The 23789-nt window shown below is 52.8% G+C and overlaps 2 protein-coding genes across 8 annotated transcripts in view; both read left to right on the forward strand.

Moving 5' to 3' along the window:
• Positions 1 to 17992, forward strand: part of TPM3 (tropomyosin 3) — a 25947-nt gene extending 7955 nt beyond the window's left edge. The window contains exons 3-11 of one of the 7 annotated variants that reach the window (XM_006030947.2): positions 6296 to 6429; positions 6578 to 6695; positions 7490 to 7560; positions 8820 to 8895; positions 9460 to 9522; positions 9713 to 9782; positions 11118 to 11196; positions 12256 to 12309; positions 16794 to 17992. In XM_006030947.2, coding sequence (XP_006031009.1) covers positions 6296 to 6429; positions 6578 to 6695; positions 7490 to 7560; positions 8820 to 8895; positions 9460 to 9522; positions 9713 to 9782; positions 11118 to 11196; positions 12256 to 12274 — 630 coding nt within the window. In that variant the 3' untranslated portion in view covers positions 12275 to 12309; positions 16794 to 17992. The other 6 variants (XM_006030948.2, XM_014523327.2, XM_014523328.2 and 3 more) reach the window with 6 other exon arrangements.
• A 1588-nt stretch (positions 17993 to 19580) lies between these two features.
• The window catches only part of NUP210L (nucleoporin 210 like), a 34991-nt gene continuing 30782 nt past the window's right edge, over positions 19581 to 23789 (forward strand). Inside the window, exons 1-4 of the mRNA XM_006030955.3 lie at positions 19581 to 19756; positions 21307 to 21443; positions 21991 to 22122; positions 23198 to 23291. Of these exons, the coding sequence (XP_006031017.1) occupies positions 19590 to 19756; positions 21307 to 21443; positions 21991 to 22122; positions 23198 to 23291 (530 nt within the window). The 5' untranslated portion in view covers positions 19581 to 19589. The remainder of the gene's footprint in view (positions 19757 to 21306; positions 21444 to 21990; positions 22123 to 23197; positions 23292 to 23789) is intronic.

Here is a 23789-nt window from a genome sequence, read left to right on the forward strand (position 1 = left end):
GGGCGAGGCTGGCGCCCTCTTTGCAGGCGTCATGGGGGAGGTCCTGGTGCTGCTTTCGGTTTGGGAAGAGGTGCGTCAGCCCCTCCCCGGATGAGCTGCACTTTCCGCCGGCCTGGCGTTGCTCTTATCTCGGCTGCTCATCGCAAGTGTCAGGGCAGCCAACTGCCCCTCCGGATCTTACTGGCAGGCCCTGGGATGCTGCTGAGCTGGCAGCTTCGGGTGGGGGAGGCCATTGCCAGCTCCCTTTCGGAGCTGGTGGCTTCGCTGGGTTCCCAGGCCCTTCCCAGTATGAGATCACAAGGCTGCTGTGCCCCTGGCGTGCGGTGGCTTTATAAGGGAATCTTTGGGCTTTCAGTTCAAAGCAAGTTCTTGCAACTTGAGCTGAAAGAATAGCAGCCCGGCTAGCTCATCCCAGCTCTTGGTTTGTGGTTGGAAAAATCTGCGTGGAACATGGGATTTCGGTTCCCTGCTGCAGCCAATGCTCGGAGCAGCTCCGTCTTGTGGGAAGCTCGTTCCAGGCTGAAAGCAGGATGTTCTGAGACTTCAAGGGCAGGCCACAGCTTCTGCGTGCCGCCCCCAGGCTTGTCGGCTTTCAGCTCTGTTGGGTTTGGTTGTGTGCTTTCACAGTTGGGACACAGTCCAGATAAAGCCAGCACCAGAGATACTGAGCAAGAGGCTCAGCTTTGCTTTTGGAGCTGCTTTGGTAACCTTTGACTGGCTGAGATTATAGCAATCCTTTGCAGAGCTGCGTCCTTGGTAAAATCAGCTCTGTGTGCGCTCAGCCTCTACATGTGGTGATTTGGCTGGATCAGAGCAGTGCTTGGAGTGGTGTTTATGCCAATTTCTAAGACTTAATACCCTGGCTTCTGGAAGTCTCTAGCTTCAGCTCTATGCTAGAGTGACTGAAATCAAAGCTTTACTGTTCTTGGAAGAAGTTTCATGCCTTGGTAATCTAATAAGACGGGGATAGATTTGATCCCAAAGTAGTCTGAATAAGCCTGCTCATCGTGCTATGAGCTCTTCTGACTACTGGCCTATGCTCGAAATGTGGTAGGAGTTGATGCTGGTTAGTCTGGTCAGGGTGCTAAAACCTGGGGTGGAAGTGGGCAGGGCTCCTCCCAGCTGGTGGGAATGCCCAGCTCGGTTGCAGGGAAGCGGCCAAGTGGGGTAAGAATGATGATGACCCACCCTTGCACGTACAGCGCAGGGACAGCCGACTGCATCTTTGGGGACTAACAATTTGTTTCTACAGATCTCCCTTGTAGACTCCAGCTGTCTGCGAGCATGTTTGCTTTATGGTGCTGAGAGGGAAGGTTTCTCTTCTCTGAGAAGTAGCTGGCTTGGGGAAAGCCGGGCCTTGTCTGGATTCCCAGTGTGGAACTGGGCAACTCCCTTGTGGCCTTGCCTAAATGGCATGGCTTGAATCTTTCTGGGAGGGAGGGCCCTCCTTTGCTGAACAATGCCATTCCCTGGGTGCTTTATTCCTGCAGGTTATCTGCTCTGGGAGTGGTGTTTGGCTAAGGATGGAGGGGGGGGGAAGGCGGGGGAGGGGAACTGATCCCAAGTCCTGCTGGTTACCTGTGTACTCTGGTGGCTGTGTCCTGCAGAAAAGGTGCTGGGGAGCACACTGCCCAGGTTAGTTAAGATGTGCCAGGCACAGGACAGGCTCATCTCAGCTGGGCCGTGACTAAACCAGCCATCTGGGGCTGCCTTTCCAAAGGCTGGGGGTGAGGAAGCAGCACTCCAGTGATAACCAGTAGGTAGGGATGAGGACAGGGGACTCATCAAAGCAGCATGCCATGACCTGCACTGTTCTGCGTGGGCTGAACACCCGAAGTGGCTTGATACCTGCAGCTGCCTCCCAGAGCTCGGGCTGCCTGACTGCGTGTTGTTTTTCTTCTAGTCCCTTGTGAGCCCAGGTGCTGCTGGGCCTGGGAGTGCCACAGCCCTTGGCCAACCCACAGCTGTGGCTCTGCAGTAGCCTTCCCCCAGGGAGCCAGCTCCTTACTAGGGCGTTGCCCTACCCAGAGGCATTCTGGGGAGGAGTGGACTCTGAGTCTGCAGTCCCTTGAGAAATGGGCTTGCAAACACTTGTGGGGTTAACCTCCTAAGCAGAAGGGAAACCTCCACCTACCTCCAAAGTGCTTCCCTGGCCTAGACTTCCTCTCACCCTCCTTCCTCCTTTTGTCTCCTGGCTTGTGTTTGCATAGGTGTGTGTTGAGAGTGGCTTGCTGCCTTCCAGGGCCCTAGAGTCCAGGATGTTTCAACTGTGCTGAATAGCTGCCTGGCCACACCCATGGCTATCTGGACTCCAGAGTACTGGGCTCTGGCTCCCTTCATTGTGCTCTGTATCTATGAAACTACCTGGTGGAGAGGGGGTCACTACTGGCAAGCTGCAGCCAGCTGCTGTAGGACATGCATGGCTACCAAATGCCTGGGCTTGGATGAATCTGGAAATCCAGGCCTGTGCAGCAGCTCGGAGCTGGGGCCTGACTGAACATCTGCATAAGCTTAATCTGGGTCCTTACAGATTCCAGCATTACCTCAGCACGCAACTATCTGGAAGCCAGGCTGCTCCCTGCTGGGCCTGTGTCTAAAACTAGGTGGGGTTGTCTCTTGGAGCTGGCATGGGCAGCTCCGGGAAGTCGGCTGCTGGATGGCAGTGTACCTGGGATGGAGCCTATGTCTGAGTGGTCTCTTGCTGAAAGTTCAGAATGGGCTTCCATGAATATGCAGGGTAGCAATTTGGGGGGGGGGGGTTGCTGTGCAGATCTGGCATGTGCTTTCAGGGCGCGTTGTTGGACTCCCCACACTTCAGTCACTGCTGCTTTGATCTCTGTGCACAGTAACGAATCGGCTTCTCTACTCTGCTGCTCTTCCACTGAACTTGCTTGGGTTTAGGCTGAGTCTCTGCTGTGGGGAGGGGGCAGGTGATGGGCAGGATCTGTGCCCCCTTGCTGCATCCTAAGAGTTCCCATGGGTTGTGTAACAGGAGCTGGGGAACAGTTCTCCCGGCTTGGTGGCTTCCCCTGGCTTTGCTGCTCCTCTCACAAATGGGCTGAGTTGAAATGCTGTGGGGCTGGGGCAGTGAGACTGCAGCATGAAGGAAACCCCTCCCTGCACTGGCACCACCTTGCTGCTCAGGGTATTTCATTGTCTCTGGTGGAGGAAATGGGGGAAGGGTTCCAGGAATCCTGCCTGGCTCACAGTCCAACACAGAGGTGTCGGCAGCTCTTGGCATGTTCTGGGAAAGTGGAAGTGACAGCACTGGTGATGCTGCCAGTGCAAGGAAACTAAGCAAGTTGGAAAGTATTAAATGGAGGCTTAATTACCGGGGAACTCCAGGGTTTGGCACTGAGGGCTTGTCCTGGCATCCTGCTGGGGAAGGAGCAGCCAGGTTCAAAGTCCTACACCAGCAAGCATCCTGTCCTGTGGGGGGAGAGGGGTTGGGGGTGCAGTGACCAAGACCCCAGGCCCTTTGAGGTAGGGAGCTATTGGCCTTGCTTCTCCATTCCCAATCCTTGAGGCAGGCTTGTCCAGGATTTGCTGGAAGCCTGTGAGGATGGGATAGTTCTGTCTAGGCCTCGCTGGGAGGGAAGCTGCACTGCTGCTGTACAGATGTGAACGAGAGGCTGTGGGATGGCCTGGACCATGCACAGAGTAACCAGCCTGCTGGTCTAATGCCAAGCATGGGCCACGTTGCCTTCTAGCTTGGTGCCAATCCAATCTGCTGCTCTGCTTGGTGGCCTGTTGCTTAGTGTGCGGGGGGAGGGGGGAGCGGAAATGCCTGCTCATGCTCTGGCTCCAGCATATGCAAAGCAAAGCATGGCCAGGCTTTGTGGTGGGTAGCTAATGAGGAACTTGGACTTGGGGCAGGAAAGGCCAAGCCTGCACTGCATGTGCAGGGAGGCACCCGGAAAAGCAAGGGAAGGTAGCAGGTATGAGCCCCGGGCCCCTGGTGGGGGAGGCTCTGCTCTGCAGTAGAACAAGGCCCCTCCCAGCCCTCGGCTCTGCTTTCATGTGCAGCCTCCCCAGGAATTCTTTTGTAATTGCGGCATTGTCCTGGTATAGGGAAGCCTGTGGTTGTCATAGGAACACACACGGCCATTGGGCTTCTTGCTGCCCTGCAGCATAATGAGATGTTCACTAGTGCTCTGGCTTGGGCAGGGGCCCTGTAGTGGTAGGCAGCCCCCCCAGGTGGTATCTTCTGTGGGGCCCTGCCAGTGGGGGAAGTGATACCAGAACAAATGTGCTCGGGGCATTTCCCAGCAGGCAGGGGGGCTCTACGCTGGCTGCTCCTCCTACCCGTCCCAGGGAGCCAGTGGGCACTCAAATTCCTTACCCTGTTAGCAGCAGAGATGTCCTCAAGGCTGCTGGGAATGTCTCTTTGCCATGTGGTGAGGGGGGGTGGGCCTTGAGGCTACAAGCTCAGGGAAGGGGCCGGGGGGAAGAGAAGGCAGAGGCTGCCTTGCTGTGGCTGGGTGGGGTGGAAAAGCAGGTTTCCTCGTGGGAAGGGATCTCCTAGCATCAGCAGGGCTTGTATCCAGCAGGACCTGCCAACTAAGCACAACCTGGTGTGGTAGGGAGGCTTCGGGCTCTGTCTGCCTTGTACCAGCTGAGTGCCAGGCTGCGCTTGGACTTGCGGCTCTCTGGCTTTTGCTGGGGCTCTCTGTGACCGCCGAAGATCCAGCCAGACATTTAGCAGAGCTGCTGCCTTTCCAGACCTATCTCTAACCTATGATTTTGCCCTTCTTCAAACAAACCACTTCCCTACTCCAGCACTAGGAGCTGCTGGCTGCTCTGGCCCGCAGCACAGGCCTCCAAGCACTCTCAAGGGTCTTCCACTTTCCTATGGGAAATCTTTCCCATCATGCACTGGGAAATGGGCCCCTGGAGGGTGTGGCCTTCCTACGCTGAGTGCAGCATCCGGCTGTGCTGCCATGCAAGGGAGGGGCGCATGAGCAGATTCCTGAGGGGAAAACCAAGGCTGAACTGCATGGAGCCCTGTTCTGACACTGGCCTCTTTCATTGCTTAACGGTTACAGCAGGCTGCTGCCCTGCCCCCTGGGCACAAGCTGCTGGCTCGGACCACGTGCCTGGGCAGGCTGCTTTGTCGCAAGTGGCGGTTAGGGCATTATTTCAAGCAAGCCTAATAAGGCCTCTAGGATGAGGCACGTGGTCACAGGGTGACATCGCAGCACAGCTGTGCTGGATCGCGGCTGGCCTGCTGTGCTGTTCTCCCACAGGGTTTCTGGTCTGATCAGGAGAGACCAGACTCCTCTGAAGATGGTAGGGGGCGGGTGGGGCGTGTTGTGCTTGGTGTAAAGCAGTGAGCCGATGCCTATAGTTTTTGCAGACTTCTCACCAGATTCCCAGGAGGGGGCATGGGCCCAGAGCAGTGCTGACCAAATGTGACGGGCTACGCTGTGTATAGAAAGCCTGGTGTGCAGATCTCAGGAGGGCTCCTGGGTGCTCTGCTGATGCAGCAGGAGCGGTGACAAAAGTTGCCTCCAAACAGGTCATTCCTGGCTCAGACAGGAGGCTGCAAGGCCTCTGTAGGGACTCTGCTCTGAATGGTCTTCCAGAGAGCCCTTCTGGAGACCAGAGCCCCCTTCTCATCTGGTGCCTGTCAGCTCACTGAGAGCAGACTTGGGGTTGGTTTTGTTCCGTCTGGCTAGAGAAGAAGTTGGAGTTTATCATTGCTCTTAGTGCTGTGGCCCCCTGGGCTAGAAGCTCCTGGGCAGAGTCTGTAGAGCAGGGGTGGGCAAAATGTGGCCTGCCAGGCCATTCTATCTGGCCCATGGGGCCCCTAAAAAATTTAGAAAATTAATATTTATCTGCCCCTGGCTGCCTGTCATGCGGCCCTTGATGGCTTGCCAAAACTCAATAAGCGGCCCTCTGCCCAAAATAATTGCCTGCCCCTGCTGTAGAGACTTCAGCCCCCTCCCCAGCCTTTCTTTCAGAGTGGGGTAGAGGGGGTTGTGTTCCCAGTGGCCAGAACTGTAAAGGCAGAGGCTTCTAACAGAAAGAGCACTTAGCCAGGCTGTTTAGATAATCTGACTGCCCTCTGACCTGAGGTGCCACTTGCTGGGAATGCATGTGGGGTGGCCTGGCTGTGTGATGCTGCCTAACATGCCACGTGTTCCTGACCCTTGGGCAGTCCCACAGTGCACTGCCAGGTATAATCTGCCAATTAGTGGGCGTCTCATTCGGTGATGGGCACTACGTCGATTCCCTTCAGCAGCTGTCGGATGCTGCTCCAGACCAGCTAATTGCTGCACTTGGCTCTCCCTAGGCCGAAGCAGAAGTGGCATCCCTGAACCGACGTATCCAGCTGGTTGAGGAGGAGTTGGACAGAGCCCAGGAGCGTCTTGCCACAGCGCTCCAGAAGCTAGAGGAGGCTGAGAAAGCTGCTGACGAGAGTGAGCGGTGAGTGGAGCCCAGGGTTTGGCCAGCTATCTGTGCTTCCGTGAGACCTGGCAGATGCCACCATGGGTTGGAGATCCACATTTCTATGTGGCTTGAGGGTGGGGGGAATAACAGTGATGTATAACCCTCGCTTTTGCTTCTTTGGCAGGGGCATGAAAGTGATTGAAAACAGAGCCCTAAAGGATGAGGAGAAGATGGAGCTGCAGGAGATCCAGCTCAAGGAAGCCAAGCACATTGCGGAGGAGGCTGACAGGAAGTATGAAGAGGTGAGGTCTGCAGAAGCTCTGGCAACTTGGTCTTGCCTGGGGAAAAGACTTCTCCCTCTCTCTGTCTGGGAAATACTGCTGGTGTGGGTGCTGGAGGACAGGCTGGCTCCCAGCTGCTATCTTGTATTCATAGAAAATGAGGGCTGGAAGGGACCTCAGGAGGTCGCATCTAGTCCAGCCCTCTGCTCCAAGCAGGACCAACCCCAACTAGATCATCCCAGCCAAGGCTTTATCTAGCCAGATCTTGAAAACCTCCAAGGATGGAGATTTGCACCACCTCTCTGGGTAACCTAACCTGTTCCAGTGTTTTACTACCCTCCCTCCTAGTGAGAGAATTCTTCCTAGTATCTAACCTAAACTTCCCTTGCTGCAACTTGAGATTTGTTGCTCCTTGTTCTGTTATCTCCCATCACTGAGAACAGTCCAGCTCCATCTTCCTTTTGAACCCCCCTTCAGGGAGTTCAATTCGATTAGATACTAATGCTATTAGATACTCACCCAGTCTTCTCTTCTCCAGACTAAATAAGGCCAGTTCCCTCGGCCTCTCCTCACAAGTCATGTCCCCCAGCCACCAAACCATTTTTGTTGCCCTCCACTGGACTCCAGTTTGTCCACATCCTTTCTGTAGTTGGGTGGGGGGAGGGGGGCACAACTGGACACAGTACTACAGATGTGCTATTCTCCTTGCAAAGGAACTAGTGGACTGCCTGGTGCTCTCCTCTGGGCTGTGTGGCTTAGGAGGAGGAAGCTTGTTTCTCTCTCCCATCTTCAGGGTCTGGCTTCCCTTTCTCCAGGTTGCCCGGAAGCTGGTGATCATTGAAGGAGACCTGGAGCGCACTGAGGAGAGGGCCGAGCTTGCAGAGTCGTGAGTATCTCACCATTGCTCTTGCCTGCATGACTCCACTGCACGGAAACTAACCTAGAAAAAGCATCCCAAACCTTGTTAAACAAGGCCCGGGGGAGGGAGGTGGGGTGCTAGGCCAGCAGGTGAGGGAGGAGAGGAGCTTCACACACCTTGTGTTCGGAACAGGGACTGAGCTTGCAGCCTGCCTAGGCCCACTTAGTGCCTAGCAGACATGGCTAATGGCCTTCCCTTGCACTCCTGCTTTGCACTCAACAGCACAGCTTTGTGTGGTCACCCGGGCACATGGTCCTCTGGCTGGGGTTGGGGTGCAGAGCACGAGCGGCCACAACTCCGCCACCTCTGCAGGCTTCTGCAATCCTGGGGGTGGTCTCAGGGCAGGGAACAGCAGGTGAAGTCCTGGTCAGAAGGAATGCGCACATGTGGAGGCATCCGAGTAGATCTGCAGGGGCAGTCAGGGGCCTTTCTGTGGTCTTCTGGGCCTTGTGTAACAAAGTCAGCCGTGCACACAGCAGGCAGAGTTCTGCTTCCCTCCTGACATGCATGTCATGACCAAGACTCTTCTTTGTTTCCCCTCCCCCTTTTTTGCTCTGCTTACTGTGTTATTGGTGCTCCTTTTGACCTTTGCCCCCACCTGGCTTGTGCCATCATGTGACCGCCACTAACAGTCGTGTCCGGGAGGTGGAGGAGCAGATCCGAATGATGGACCAGAACTTGAAGTGTCTGGCTGTGGCCGAAGAAAAGGTACTAACTGTCCCCTCCTTGGACTGTGACACCTGCAGGTCCTGCGGCCTCCTCACTGTGCTCTTCCCTCCTTGTTAATGGCATCTCTCCTTTCTCTCCCTTCTGGAATGCTCCATTCTCTCCTGGCTGGCAACCTCCTTCCAGATTAGGGGCAGCTGTCTGCTCACTTCCCTCTCCACTATACTGGTCAATAATCCCATTCTGTGTGCAAGGTGTTGCATCCAGCTCCTCTTAAGGCCTTGTCGATGTTGCGGCAGCGTTTACAAGGTGCTTAAAAGGGGGCATCTGGTCTAAGCACCTGAGTGGTGCTCACTACCTGCACAAGTGCTGGCTTCACCCAGCCTGCTCCCAGGAGCCCTGTCTCCTTGTGGTCTTCTCTACATGTGGATTCACTTCTCTTCTTTTTTTTTCTCTCTCTCTCTCTCTCTCTCTCTCTCTCTCTCTCTCTCTTCCCTCCCGTGTTCTTTCCCTCCTGTTTCTCTGTCCTTCTTTCCTGCCTTCTTTACAAACCTCCGCAGCAAATGTTCCGAGCTGGAGGAGGAGCTGAAGAATGTCACGAACAATCTCAAGTCTCTTGAGGCCCAGGCTGAGAAGGTAGGGCTGCTTTGGAGGGCCCAGAATGTGCCTGCTGTTTGGCCAGGGGCTCTGGCTCCCACACATCCCAGAGGGTGAATGCTCCAAGAGCTGGGAGCCTTGCTGCAGCCTTTGCCTGGAGCACGCTGCTCGTGCTCCTCGATACTGCAGACCCAGGCTTACCAACCTTTTTAAATGCTGTTAGCAAGTAGTGCTGGCCTCACAGGGGGTCAGTCTGGTGATGAGTTGTGAAGCTCTTTCCAGGAACCTGGGCCCAACTGTTTGTTTGGGCTGCCTGGGTGTGGATTTGGCAGCCCCCTCTGTGTGCTCTACTATCACGAGAGAGGCCTGGAGCCAGAATCCCAGCTGGGTTCCTGCCACTCAGACATGGCTCTTGAGAGTAGAGGCAGGTCCTCTGGGCTGGGGAACTTCATGGCACATCTAGAAGCAGAAGTGAATTCCTCCTTCCTGTGCTGCTCATCAAGGGTTTGGTAACTCACTGGCAGACTCTGAACTGCCTGCAGGAAGGACAGTAGTGAGTAGAGCTGGGCACAGCTGGAGCCTGACTGCCTGCCTCTTCCACAGTACTCCCAAAAAGAGGACAAGTATGAAGAGGAGATCAAGATCCTGACCGACAAACTCAAGGAGGTGAGTGGCAGTAGTCTTCAGGTAGGGGAACTTGCTTTTTGGCATGCAGGATTGGGCAGACCTGGAGGGGGGGGTCCAAGCTTGTAGGGGGGCACCTGGTTTGATGCCTGCAGTCCTATGGCACTGCCATGTGTGGCTGTGTGCCTGCCATCCTGCTGGCTGACCGACTCTGACTCCTCTCCTGGGACAGGCGGAGACCCGTGCCGAATTTGCTGAGCGATCAGTAGCCAAACTGGAGAAGACCATTGATGACTTGGAAGGTATGTTGTGGGGTTGGAGAAGCCATGCTGTCACAAGGAGTGTTAATGGACTCTACCCCAGCACCTGTGGGGCTTGGGGCTGGAACTGAGGGAGTGGACAGGCTGCCCCCTGCTCGGGACACCGTTGTGCTCTTGATCAGACTTGGGTAGACCTGAGCCAAGGAGGTCTGAGCTCGCATGCTACCCCTCCATGCCAGCCTGGGCTGTTCATTGGAGTGCTGTCCTAGGTGTGGTCTTGGGTGATAGCAGGCCATGCAAAACAGACTTCCTGGCCTGCCCAGCTGCCCTGGGCATGGATCCCGAGGAGCCTGGTCTGAGTGACCCCAGACAGCAAGGCCACCAGCCTCCCCAGCTCTTTGCAAAGGCTTATCTGGTTTTGGGTGTTACCCAAGCCTTGTTCCATAACAGCAGCCAAGCAGAAGGCGGATGAAGCCAGGCAGCAATCCAGGGCGAGGTGCGACTCTCACAGGGCTGTGAGCTGCATGACTTCTCGTGGAGACAGCGCTGCATGCTGCAGCCTGTCCCTCAGCTGGGTGGCTGGCTCCAGCTGTCCTGCTGCTGCAGCAATGTAGCTGGGGGCCAGTGCGGCAGGCCGTACAGACAATCGCTGCATTGTGAGCAGCTGCTCTGTAGCATAGATGGCCGTGGGGGAGGAGTCCCCACTAGCCCTGAGAGTGTGTTGGTGTGTACCTGCACACTGGCTTCTGCTCAGCCAGTGATGGCAGGGTCTGTTGCCTTGCTTCATTATTTGGTAGATAATGCAGGTGCAGTCTATCTAGCTCCTCCTGCCCAGGTGTACATGTCACTCTGGAGTGGGACCTTGGAGTGGGAGTCCCTCCTAGGGTCTGCTGGTGAATCAGTTCAAAACAGGTTTTGTGCTTGAAAGCGGGGTGGGGAGAGAAGCAATACAAGTGCTCTAGCTGCTCTCTGCCCTTCTTAGCTAGAGAAACCTGTTCCACTCCCTCTGAAAAGGGTTGTGCCTTCACTTCCAGCCACCTGTGTTCCTCACGATCCAGCACTGGTCCCTGCGGATCCAGCAGGGCAGCTGAGTCTTGCACGTGAATTTAGAGCCACTGAAATGTTTTTAATTCTTAAAATCCTGGAGTCGATTCCATTGGCACTGGGGTGCATTGCCTGCAGGGCTTGTTTGGACCCAGCTCTGTCTTCAAGCTGTCCTTTTCAACAAAACAGGCTCTTGATGTGACCTGGCCGTGGGGTCTCCAGACACGCTTCGTTGTTTCCTGCTGGTAGATCCTCTGCTGCTGCTCCACCCCCTAGAGTTTTGATCAGCTCTTCCTTTCCCTCACTGTTTCCCTCTTCTCCAAACCTTTCTAGATGAGCTCTATGCCCAGAAACTGAAGTACAAAGCAATTAGTGAGGAATTGGACCACGCCCTCAATGACATGACTTCCATGTAAATATGAGTTGGCTGGTGTTTGTCCTCGCTTGAGCAGGCCTTTGGGCCAGCGCTTGCTTGGTTTGCCGTGATCGAGATGTTGGCTACAGAAGTGACACTAACTGCGTGTGTCGGTTACTTCTACAGATCTCTGCCTCTGGGTGTAGGCGGAGGTTCTCGCAGCATGCCGTATCTCTAACGCTGGCGTCGGGTCCCTGCGTTCTGCATGTATGGTGCTGAGTAGGGCTGGCGTAAAGCCGTGCTCAACGGGACTAGCATGAATCTGTTGATCTGAGTAGTGCAGTTCCCATTATGCTGGGGACAGCCATCCCTGTAGCAGGCCATTGAAGCAGGGTGGCTCCAAGGATTGGGTTTGGATGAAGTGGCAGGTGCCGCTGGCTAAACCTAGGGACTGTTGCTGTGAGGCTGGATTGAGTAGATAAGTGATCTGTGGAAGTAGCCAAACGAGTCTGTTGGCATAACCAGCTGTTGGCTTTGTTCTGACTTGCTGTGGATTCTAACCAGCTACTCTGTGCGTTTCCCATACCATTAACCGGGGGTGGGCAGGCGCTCGCCTCATAGAAGTAAGGACCCTTGGCTCTGGCACCTGAGCACTTGCTGCCCCGCGTGTGCCGTGTGCCAGCACACACCTCTCCTAAAATGCGTGTCTCCTTCTTTATTTCACGCAGATAAATCTTGTGATTCCAAACTCCACTTTGGATTTGCCCCTCTGCTTGATCACTTGTTCTGCATCTGCAACCTTCACTCTCACGCGCTCATCCTCCTGCTCACTGTGCCTTCCAGGGCCCTTGTCCAGTTAGACTGTATGCAAGGCAGCCCAGGGAGTCAACACTGTAAAGATGCTGTGAAACTTGACAGTGGCTGCAGCCCCTGGTGCACTGCACTTGCTCCTAAACAAAGCTTCCTGTGTATGACTGACGTGCCAGACACTGTGGTGCACACCAGGGCTGCCCTTACCGTGTGTCTGGGTGTGGGGCTGAGTGTCTGTTGTCATCTGCCTATTCTGTGTAGAGTCATAAAGCTCCTTTTGTACTTCTCTCTTGCCTCTTGGTTTAGCGTGAAGTCGCCTTTTTAAGGGGGGAAAAAACTACCTACATGTGTAAATTCACGGTGAGTGAAACGGCTGCTCTCAAAACGGGTATCTAGTGGCTGCTCTGTCCTAGAGCTCTGGTGTCTTGCCCCAGTGCAACTCCCTTGTCAGTGGAATACATCAATGTTGCACCAAGCTCCGTGCGGCTGTCTGTTCTTGCCTCAAATGTTCACATGACATTGCTAAAGAGCCCTCCTGGTGCAGCAAAAATCCTGAGGCTGCATTTGGTCATGATCACCCCAATTTTATTTTTTTTTTATTATTATTATTTTTATTTATTTATGCAGATAGTGCTGGAACTGTTTTGTGCTAGTGTGCTGTGCAGAAGTTCTCAGTTCATTAGCTTCCATATGAATGCTTTGATGGGATATTAAATGCCTGCTGAATTCTGGACAGGTATTGGTAAGAAGTAAAGTTTCTGCACTGACCTGTGCCTGCTTGGAGGTGAGGCATCTGCCTCTGGTTTCCAGATGTGGGTGTGTCTGTACAAAATGGACGCTATTGGCATCAAAATGCAGAGCTGGTCACGGGCACCCTTGGCTGCAGGTCTGAGGTGGGATCTACTTGGTCCTTGGAGGTTGCATGGTTGCACACATGCTGCAGGCACATCTGTAAGTGCCACATCTTACTGCCAACCTGGAACTTTCTGGCATCGTTTTCTGGCATGGGGGCACCCTGCACCATGTCGGGGCATGGTGCAGAGCGAAAAGCCATCCCTGCCAGATCAGTCAGCCCTGCTGCTGGGCATTCGTGGGGACTTGGAAAGGTGCAAGGTATCATATGAAGGCACTCTCACTGTCATATACCCTCCATAGCAAAGCTCCTTGTTGGCTTCTGCCACAGCTAAGAACCTGCCACCTCCCCAGCATGAGCAGCATCACATTGCAATCTCAGGCCTGATATGGCCCCTGCTTTTATCCTCTTAGTGCTACTCCTAGACATCCCAACTGGTCTGGGGTGGGGGGTGGGCTGAGCCAGCACTTAGCCGGGTAAGACATCCTGTCCTAGATCTGAGGCTGTCCCCTGAGGCAGGAAGGCCTAGAAAGACCTGAGGAGTGGATTAACTCCATCTAAATCTGCATGGAATGGCGGGTAGAAGTGCTTCTGAAATGACCTTGAAGAAGGGAGGTATGGGCAGGACCTCCCTGCCCAGAGGTGGATGGTTAGTGCCCAGGTGAGGCAATGTCTGGTCTGGGGCTTAGTCACTTCGTAGCCTGATGGGCTTCTTGCCCAGCAGTGGGCTGGGCTCCTGGCTGGGGGTGCCATAAACACAGATAAAAGCCCTTTGAAATGCAATCCTGAGCCTCCAGGCCATCTGGCACCATCCTTCCTTAGCCCTGGGGGAGGGGGATCTTTTTGAAGCCAGCAGGCTTGAGAACAAAGCAGCATAGCTGGATACAGAGCCCCTTTCCTGGGAACTGGCTAGTTAGTGGGCTGGCACCAGGCTCCTTTCCTGTAGGCTGTTGTGCTGACCTCTGTGCTGATGGTCCCATAGTGCACCGTCATATTGAGGTGGTCTGTGCTGTCACTAAATCCCCCGGTACAGGAGCTCTGCTTCCAGCTCTTCCTGCCTAAGCAGGGGCTGTGTTTTACAGTCTGCCTGGAGCCTTGCCTGTCCCTGCAGATACGGACAGAGTCCCAGTGAGCAGTGGCCCCAAGGGAGGGTGAGATCTGTGGGGATCTGAGGCTGCAATTCCATGTTACTTCTGCTGTAGGTGCCACACCAGGGGCTCTGTCCCTCTCCTGCTTCTACAACTGCTACTTAACCTCAGGCTTAGACCAGTCACTGGGTGGTTTGTTCAGCAGCCTTCAAGCCCAGAGAATGCATACCTAATGAATAGAGCCCTTGCTGGAGCAAGCAACAGCTCCCCAAGGATGGGGCAACAGCCCCATAGACATCTGGTCACACCTGCTGCTGACTTTGGGCCCCCTTTCCTTCCCCCTGGGTGGTGGCTGGTGTGCACTAGCTGCCTACTCCCCCTGACCCCAGAATACTGCAGGTAGGCTGCATGCCTTCTGTCCTGCTTGGCAGGAAAGCTGAGCCAGTAGATGCCTGCCCCTCCAGTTGTGAGGCTGCTGGCCCAGTCTTAGCCGATAGAACAGGCCTCTCTGCGTCAGGCAACAGCACGCTGCTGTACCATCCCCAGGGCTGAAATGTAAATGCAGCATGCCAAAGGCGGGTCCTTTTCTAGAGCATCTGTCCCTGTCCTGCCAGCTGACCATGTGGTTCTGGACTTAGCTCTGCTCTGCTACCTGGAGTGCCTGGCTGGTGTTGCTGGGTAGCATGTGCTCCATCAGGAGCATGGGCAGGGCATCCTTGCTAGGTGTCCTGACACATCTGTCCCCAAGGGACTTTCACGGTGGCTCATCGCTAATACTGTTTGAAAGCAGGCAGGGCTTTGGGGCTCCCTTGTACTGCTGGCCTGGTAGGAAGCTTGTGGGGGGCCAAAGTCTCACCCTGCAGGTGATCCTTTTAGCTCTTGGGACCCAGCCTTACAAGCACTAGTTCCACATAAATGCTGCCCTAAATGGCCCTGACAACTAGTCTACTTTCTTGCACTCTGCTTATACAGAAGACGGTGCCTCCAAGTGTCGTCTGGTGTTGGGGCATAAGAAACGGGCTGGCATGTAGGCTTCATCCTCCAGCACTGTCCTCTGCCTTCCTGTATCACTACAGATGCACAGCAACACTTCTGTCTGTACTTGGCTCCTTCTCTGACCCAGTCTGCTTCCTGTTTGCAGGCTGAGGCATCCATGGCTTGGAAGTCATAAAACCACGAGATGCTGAGACAGGTTGTTTAACGTGCTCACCTTGGTCTTCTACTAACCTTCCCTTTCTCTCTCTCTCTCTCTCTCTTTCTCTCCTTGTTTCCCTAATCCTCCTGTTGCTGCCGCAGAGCGCCTGTACAGCCAGCTTGAGAAAAACCGCCTGCTCTCTAACGAGCTGAAGTTAACGCTGCATGATCTGTGTGACTGAGGAGGGGCCCCACTAATGACATAAAAACAAGCTTATTGTGAGACCCGCCCAGTGGACCACAGTGAATTCTGATCATTATTACCAGGCGTGCAGCTTGCCCAACTAGTGCAGTTGCTGCTAAGGGGGTGGGGGGCAGTTGCAGTCCAGTATCTAATGTACTGATTCCTTTTTTGAATTTCTTCTTTTTAATGAGATTTAACCTCTCTTCAGTGCAGTAAATCCCTAGGACTGAGAATCCATCAGGCCAGTGCCTGGGCAGCTGTGCCCTATTGGCCTGCAGGGCTCTGCGTGCAGTCAGACTAGCAGTCCCCTCCAGCTTGTGGGTGTGGGCTGACTTAGAGGCTTGTACCTATTAGGCAAGCTGCTGTAGAGAAGACCAATGTGTATATGTAAGTGCTGTCCCCTGAATGCCTGTAGGATCTCCTGCTGCATGGATTGATGGCTGTTTCTGACAATAAACCACTGACCTCATGGTCTCTAAGATGACTGCAACCCTGTGCTACTTTCCTATAGATGAGCTCTGACCCAGAAAGTTTGGGGAGGGGCTTGGACAGCTGTGGGGGCTGGTCCATAAGGACCCCAGCTGGTGTGGGGATGATCCTCTTGGAAGTAAGTGTCTGTCACCAGATGCCTTCCTGAGGATGGGAATCCTGTGTGGGTTGGTGCAGGGGGTGTAGAGGTAGCTTCTGTGGGCTCCTGGGCAGGATCCCTGGCTTCCGCACCAGGAAGCAGCCTTCCTCCCAGTCTGACCTCCAGGGTGCTCCAGAAGAATGCACTGCGTCTCTGTCCATGCCCCAACAGGCCACCTGTATCGACGTACTCTCTTCCTGCAGCATGTCTGTCCGGTATTCCTGCATGTTGGGATTTGCTAGGGCAACATGATTAAGCAAGAACCCTGGCACCTGATGTGGGCTCCCCTGGCCCAGGGAGCATGTCATGACCTCTGGGTGGGCTTGAGCATGCATGCTCTCGTTAAGCCACTGTCTCCTGCTTGTGGAGAGCAGCTTCCTGGTTGGCTTCTACCCCTGCTAAGAGGCCTTGCTGCAGAGTCCCACCTTTGCAGGGCTGCTGGTCCTATGACATGAGCAGTTAATGCCTCCAGTGTGAACTCTGGGAGGGGCAGGCACTGGGTGCAGTTCTTTGGCTGAAGAGAACTGCTGAACAAAGCTTGGAGCAACTTGGGTGCCTGCTGGCGGATGCTTGGCCACTGGGCTGGGGTCTGCTCCCTGAAGCATTGGGGGAGGCCGGTGTCACTGATGCTTCTGCGCACACAGTCCAGGTGCTGGCACTAGCTAAACACACTGACCTTTTGAGCAGCAGCTGCAGCAGTACTGTGGGCACCAGCCTCTCTAGAGATAAAAGGCACAAATGAGTTGGGTAACTCCAGGGTTAGTGGTCACAAGGAGTCCTGCAGCCACCATGTAAGGAGTTAATGCAAGGCTGCTGTGCTGGGCACAGGTCAAGCTCTGGCTGGGTCTGTGCAGTTTTAAATTGATTTCTAACTGTCTGACTCTTGCCTCCTGCCAGATAAACTGAAATCCACCAAAGAGGAGCATCTCTGCACGCAAAGAATGCTGGACCAGACCCTGCTAGACCTGAACGAAATGTAAAGGACCCCTGCCACGCCTCTGCCACGCTGCTGGGCCAGCCCATCCGGCGCTGACCTGTAACCCTGGGCTTCACCGTTTACCTTCCTGTTGCCAATTCAGCCAAACACATTCCGCCAGCTTGCCCAAGGGTTAAAGGTCACCGGGTTGGGCAGAGCCTTAAACAGCTTCATTAAGGGAAATAAAGCAATGCAATAATGTTTGGAGAGCACGTATGAGATTGCACACTTTTTGTAACAACCTCTTTTGTAGTGACCACTGTAAATGTTCTGCGTAGCCTGGGGGGAGGGGGCTCGCAAGTGACAGGGGAAGCTTACAGCTTTACAATTTGATACTAACTTTGTGTCTGTCAGCTCTGCTCCTCTCTGCCTCTACAGCAGTGAGGGGAAGGGGGACCATTCCTATAAGCCTGCCTGGAAACACAGGCCCCATTGGGGAGCTATGCTCCACCTGCATATGGCTAGTGGGAATTGGAACTCCCAGGAGCTGTTTGCCAAAAAGTGCAGTGCAGTCTCAGCTTTAAGGTAACTCCACTCCTGTCCCAGAGCCAGGGGTCACAGCGAAGTGGGGGTTCCTCCTTTTTTTTTTTTCTTTTAAAAGACCAAATCTGTTCTTTAAACATATAGAGACTAGTTGCATGGACCTCTTTTATACCCTGTGTGGCCCAGTCCCCCTCTCTGTAGGCTACTAACAAACATAAAAACAGGCAGCTCCTCTAGCCGGTTGCTGCCACTGGGGCTGAATTTGCCTTCATTAAGTGCTGTGACACCAAGCTTTGTCACTCATCACTGAGCAAACATGTTCATAGCTTAAATACAAAAATGTCTCTTGTTCAAAGAGTTGCTTTTCTGAGAGGGGATCCCTTCCTGCCAGGAGCACTCTTGATGTCTTAACTGGGTACAAGCCATCCTGCAGCGTATTGCTGAAGCTCAGTTGTGTTGTGAGGTGCACGCACTGCGGTCAGTGTGAGGTTTGCATTGTGTAGCTCATCGGCTCGAGCGCTCCTTGGCTGTTCGTGGTTTTAGGGGCCAATCTGCAGAAGAACCATATCAAGTGTTTTGATACTAAAATTTGAAAATTGTCTTAATGTCTTTTGAAATAAAAGAACCATTCCCTCCATGCTGTGCTCTAGGTGTAGTGGTATTTATTTGCTTTATTTTTCAGCAATCTGGAGAGAGAAGGGTAAGTGCACGTAGCTGAGGATGGTGGAGTTTTAGTTTGGCTTAACACAGATCACAAGATTAAAGGCACCTTTTAATCTTGGCGTTCCCACTAGTGGAATGCAGCCTGCAGAGACCAAGCTCTGTAGCTGTCTGGTACATCCAGAAACAGAAGAGGGGAAACTAATCCTCCCCTCTTTCAAAAGACTGAATGTCTAGATCTGGGCTTTGGGCTGAAGTCTCTTCCCTTTCTTATGCGTTGAACTACCTGCATTCAGCTGCTGCTTGGTCTTGGTGATGGAATTAGATGGCTCTAGTAAAGAGCATCAGAAGGGACAAATTGGTGCCAGACTGGAATCATTCCAAAACTGCCTGCATAACAAAGGGGATACATATGTTGGGGTGAGAAGATCAGAAGACTACACTGTCTGGTATGTGCTTCTGCTTGTCCATCTGTTCCCAGTGCCTGTGGTGGGATGTCTTCATAATGGAGTCTGGGCAAAAACCTCTTGTCTGCTGAGTGAACCTACCCACTCTCTTCCTTGCTCTTTAGGAAGCTGCATACTGGTCTTTCTCCAACCTGAAGCGAAAGAAAGTGGGTTCATTAATTGCTTTTGCTAAAGAGTTGGCCAGGGAGAAGCCTTTCACATGCAAAGATCTTAATGCTGTATTACCCATTGTCTGTCTTATGCAGGCTGGTGCTATCTTGCCATAAGAAAACAGTAAATTAAAAATGAGCCCACTGTTATCAACCGGGGGCTGATGGGTTACGGAGGCATAGCACTTAAAATAACTGTCATCTGTGGCTGTGTGGTGCAGCTGGCGTATGGAACCCTCGTTTTATCTCCACTTGTCCTGTGCCTTTGCCTAAGCCTGCTTCCTGTAGGGAATATAGTGGTTACTGCTGCAGAGCAGAGGCAGGGTTAAGTGTTGCCTGGAGCAGGGGTGCAGCAGCCCTCCCCTTGCTGGGTGCAGCAGGGGAGGGGACTGAGCAGATGCTGCTCAGGGCTGCTCCACCCGGGACTGCAGGTGTGTGCACGGCTTTGTGCACTTCTCCCCGTTTCCTCCCCGCCCCATGCATGCAGGGGCTGCTGGGCTTCCAGCCTGCACCCTAATGTATGGAAGACAATTATTTGGGCTACCCTTTGGGAAACGAGCTGGGACCTGCCCGGGCCGGGAATCACGCCCGGCTTCTTGATTCCCAGCAAAGGCACCTGACCCGGGAAGTCCCCGCTGTCTGTTCGCCCCTCCCCCCGTCAGTTTCAGTCGGTACTGGGGCTCGAACCTGTGAGACTACGGAAACGGCGTAGCTCAGCGAGCTACCGGCTGCGCATGCGTAGAACAGAAAAGTCAGAGCATGCGTACACATGTCGGAGTAGACCAGCTAGGCGAGCCGAGTGACGCATGTGCAGAGGGTCCCTAGCGGGGCCGCATGCGCAGAATGGTAAGTGTGGTGGGAATGTGAGTGGCACCCGCCGCGTATGCGCAGAGAGCCCGCGCGCTGGAAGGCGGCAACCGCGCTCTGCGGCCGCCGCCATTTTGTCGCCTCTCACGCTATGAGGCTGTCGAGGCCGCGCCGGGCCGCTCTGCTCCTCCTCGCCTTCCTTGCCTTCTTGGCCCCCTCCTGGCCCTATAAGCTTAACGTGCCAAAGGTGCTGCTGCCTGTCAGCCGGGAGCTGCGGGTCCCCTTTGTGCTGGAGGCCGAGGGTGGCTGCTACTCCTGGTGAGGGAGAGCTGGGCAGGCACTGGGGTCAGGGCTGGGCCTGGGGGGAGGCCTCTGCTTGGGGATGGGAGCAAAGGTTGTCCGGGGGGATGGGCAAAGGTTTAGATGGGGGAGCCGGGCCTGCAGCACGGGTAACCTGGGCCTAGGGCAACGGATGGGGGTCGTGGGAGACTAGAGAGGCACCAGCTCCTCCTTTGGGAGCACGGTGGCATTTGGCCTCTGGGGAAAAGAGGTGTTGTGGCTGGACATGGTGGAGACCAGGGGTTGCTGCTTTGGCCCCTTGATCTGGTTCAGGTCTTTGCTTTTCCGAGCCCTGCCCTTATCGCTCATCCGATTCAAAACCGGCACAAGTTAAAAAAGCCCTTGGCTTTTTGGTAGCCCGGGGAGATCGCTGCCACAAGACATGTTTAAGGTGCTTGTGTGCAGGGCTCAAATGTGTGGCTGAATAACAAGGACATGGAGGGTTTTGCAAGAGCCAAAACACACCTGACGTTTTGGAGCAACCTGCAACTTCTAGGCCTTCAGCTAATCTCAGTTCGTTTTCCCTGGAGGGTTTTATTCTGCAAGAGCCTGTTTCTCGCATCATCCTCTGCGGCACCTGGTACCAGCAGTTGGTGATGGACAGAGCCATCCCTGGGGGTGGGGTGTGAATCAGGGTGACGGTCCCAGGTGTCCGGCCACTGCTGGCTTCGCATCCAGCCATGTGCAACTGGTGCCTCTTGAGTCAGGGGTGGCAAATGCCCCGCCAGTGACCAGTCAGCAACTGGGGGAGGGGTATCTGGCAGCTGATCGAGCTGACAGGGTGGGGGCGTCCCCCACGGCTGATTGCACTGTCTACGCTGCTGGGGAGGTCCCCTTTGCAGAAGATCTCACTTGCTAAAAAGTGGCTGCAACGCTTCCCAAAGTGCCTGTGGCCTTTTCTGCTGGCAGCCCTGCTCCCCGGCTAGCAGTTGTGCACCAGCTGTGAGCGCAGCTGCTTCACCTGACGGCCCTGCTCCCCAGACTGCACTCATGGGGGGGCGTTGCCGCTCCTGCCTGCCCTCCCTGCCCATCACCTAAGCGGTGAGTGAAGCCATTAGGATGTATGCTGGTGCTCTAAGGGAGTGCATGTGCACCCCCTGTGCAACGCCACTGCGTCTAGCCGCCCACTACCCCCCTCCCCACCGCCAACACCACCACTGCCAATGGCAGCGGCAGCTTCTTCAGGTTCAGGGCGCATGGGATCAGAGTGGAGGCGAGGCCCGGCATGGGCTGATTTGCCCCAGGGTCTGCACCCTGCTCGGGTCGGCTCTGGTGACGGGCCGCTAAGCTATCTGGGTGCCTAATCTGATCCAGTCTAGCATTTAAACGTCTTGCGGTATATCCCCTTGGTAATATGTTCTCTCACGCATGCCAGAGGTACTACCCCACTAGAACACATCTTTCTTCTCTTTTGTAATAAAACAGTGAATCAGTCTGTAATATACCACATATTTATTTTACCCCAGATAATGCAAATTATATTGCGAAGTGGAGGAGGGAGAAACATCCAAATGTCTCTGTTTTTTCAGGTATTCTACCCGTCAGGATACAGTCACTGTTGAGCCAGTTTACAAGAATGGTACCACTTGTTCACAAAGAGCTTTGCTGTTTGCTCAGTCTACCCAAGCCACGAAACTAAGCAGTGTTGTTATAGCTGAAGATCGTGGTACGTAGACAAAGAGTAATGTGACAGGAAGGGATCATGGGTTCAAAATTAAATTCCAAAGCTGTAGAGAAGAATAAATCAAGGGAAAACCCCTTAATAAGCTAGTCTGTCCACCTTAGACCAGTATTTACAATAGTATGCTTTCAGGCATCTTATTTCATCTAAGTTTTACAGTCCAAGGTGTGGAATTATGGTATATTGTGTTTTTAAATTAAAAAATACTGTTCATTTCGCAGTCACAGATAACAGCACGAGACCTATGCAAAAGTACTCTGATGCACATTAGGCACCTCAAGTTTGCATGTGACTTCAAAAAGGTAGCAACAAAAGTGTATAATGTTGCAGCATCCATGCTTCAGAGTCCCAGACTGGGTGTATTGGAGATTGGGAGGGTTCTCTGCTTTCTTAGTAAGGCCTGTTCCCCTCCCATTGCCTTGAGATCCATGGCTTGCTTCTTTTTGTTTTATCACTAGTGCTAGCATCTCCAAATTTGGAAAACCAAAATAGACTTATGGGATATGAATTAAAGGGCACTTTCTTATTTTAGTGACAGGCCATTTACTACGTTGTGATGTCATTGTTGATGTGATAGACAGTATTGAAATTATCTCACGAACTCGAGAAATCTACGTGGAAGATGCTCCGTTGGAGTTAACTGTGAGGGCTCTGGATATAGAAGGTACTGTGTGCAGGACAAACTGCTGGAGCAACTGCCAGGATTTAACTCAGCCTTCTTAGAAATAAACACATCTTATTCTTCCTGTATTCTTATTGATCTTATATAGGTAGCATCTATTTATTAATTTGCTGTTGATATTTGTTGTCAAGATGTTGAAGAATTCACACATGTTTAAACAATTGATCTCTTTCTCTTATGCAGACTTGTAGAATTGACCTAACATGGTGGCTAGAGAAAGGAGATTCAGTTTCATCTTATTGTGCCTTTTTTATGTTCGCTTATATTATCCTATGTAAAATATATTTGTTCCTCTGCTCCATATAGGGAAATGTGGCCATATCATGAACTCTATAACATTTCTCATTTTCAGCTACAGAAAGTATTTGATTGATTCTATTCTATTCATTAAATGTTTTAACATAGGAATTATATGAGAGTTTGTATTTCTCTTTCAATCAGGGTATGCTAAGCAAAAGAGTGATGCGTGGGTGAGTGTAAAAACTGGTGTTGCAAGCTGCTCAGGTGCCATGGTAATGAAGCTTGTATAAGGTGTGAAATAACATTTATCAGAATTCTTGCTTCCTAAACTTTAATTACAGCCACAAAGTGATATATTAATGATTGGTTAAATGTGTTGTATGGTCATCCCAACTAAATGAAAATAAAATGAGCACCGTTCTACTTTTCATCCCAGTTTGTCTTCTGCATGTACGTGGATTTTCATTTATGACTAAGGAGAGATTGGATGTGATCAGAAACTTCTTTGGAATATGTAGCTTTTGTGGTGTGGGTTCATGTACAAGATTAAGAAGGGAGAGAGAGATCGTATTAAAAACACTGCAAGCCTGTTGAGCTTGTGGCCTCCTGCTTCATGGCTCTATAATGGTAGGCATAGTGAGCAGCAGACAGTAAGGACACTTGGTCATGGCATATCAATGCTGCAGCTTTTTACCTTTTCTCCTAGCCGTATGCAAAAGAGAGATGAATGCCTCTACACACAAAAGCATAATATACGTTCACCAGTGCATACTTCTGAACTTGTCATGTCCATACTCATTTTAGTTTCTATCTTCAGGAAACACATTCAGTAGCTTGTCAGGAATGACATTTGAGTGGAACATTGCCAAGGATGATGACATGGACAGCTTAGAACTCTCTAGCAAAATTAGGTAACTATATTTTGAATCATTAAGAAAACAACCCAACCCCCTCCACCCTTGACATTTCTATAGTACCTTTTATTCCAAGAACTCCCAGGGAGTAGGGGAGATAGGAAGTAGTATTATATCCATTTACTTATGCATACTTTGAGAGAGAGAGAGGGAAAAAATATTTTTCCCTAGGTACTAGTGAATCCATGGTAGACATGGGGATATAACCCAATTTAGCTTTCCAGTCTTATGCACTGACTGGTAGGTTATGCAGCACTGGTTTTGATAGTGGAGTTAGTTGCAGAAACAGTTCTCAGAAAGAATGCCTTTCCCCTGGCTATAGTAGTAAGTAATACTTAGTACAAAGGGAGGGTTCTGTGGTACATTAGTTTAAGATTGCCAAAGTGTAAACTCTCCTTTACTTTGTTTTATCACCAGATGTGCCATAGAGAGGCAGGCCCCTTACATCTCAAAGTCAGCAGTGAATGGTTGTGTGGGCAGATCAACACAGGAGTT

This window comes from Alligator sinensis, unplaced genomic scaffold (genome assembly GCF_000455745.1).
Source record: "Alligator sinensis unplaced genomic scaffold, ASM45574v1 scaffold1165_1, whole genome shotgun sequence".
Taxonomy (NCBI): domain Eukaryota; kingdom Metazoa; phylum Chordata; order Crocodylia; family Alligatoridae; genus Alligator; species Alligator sinensis.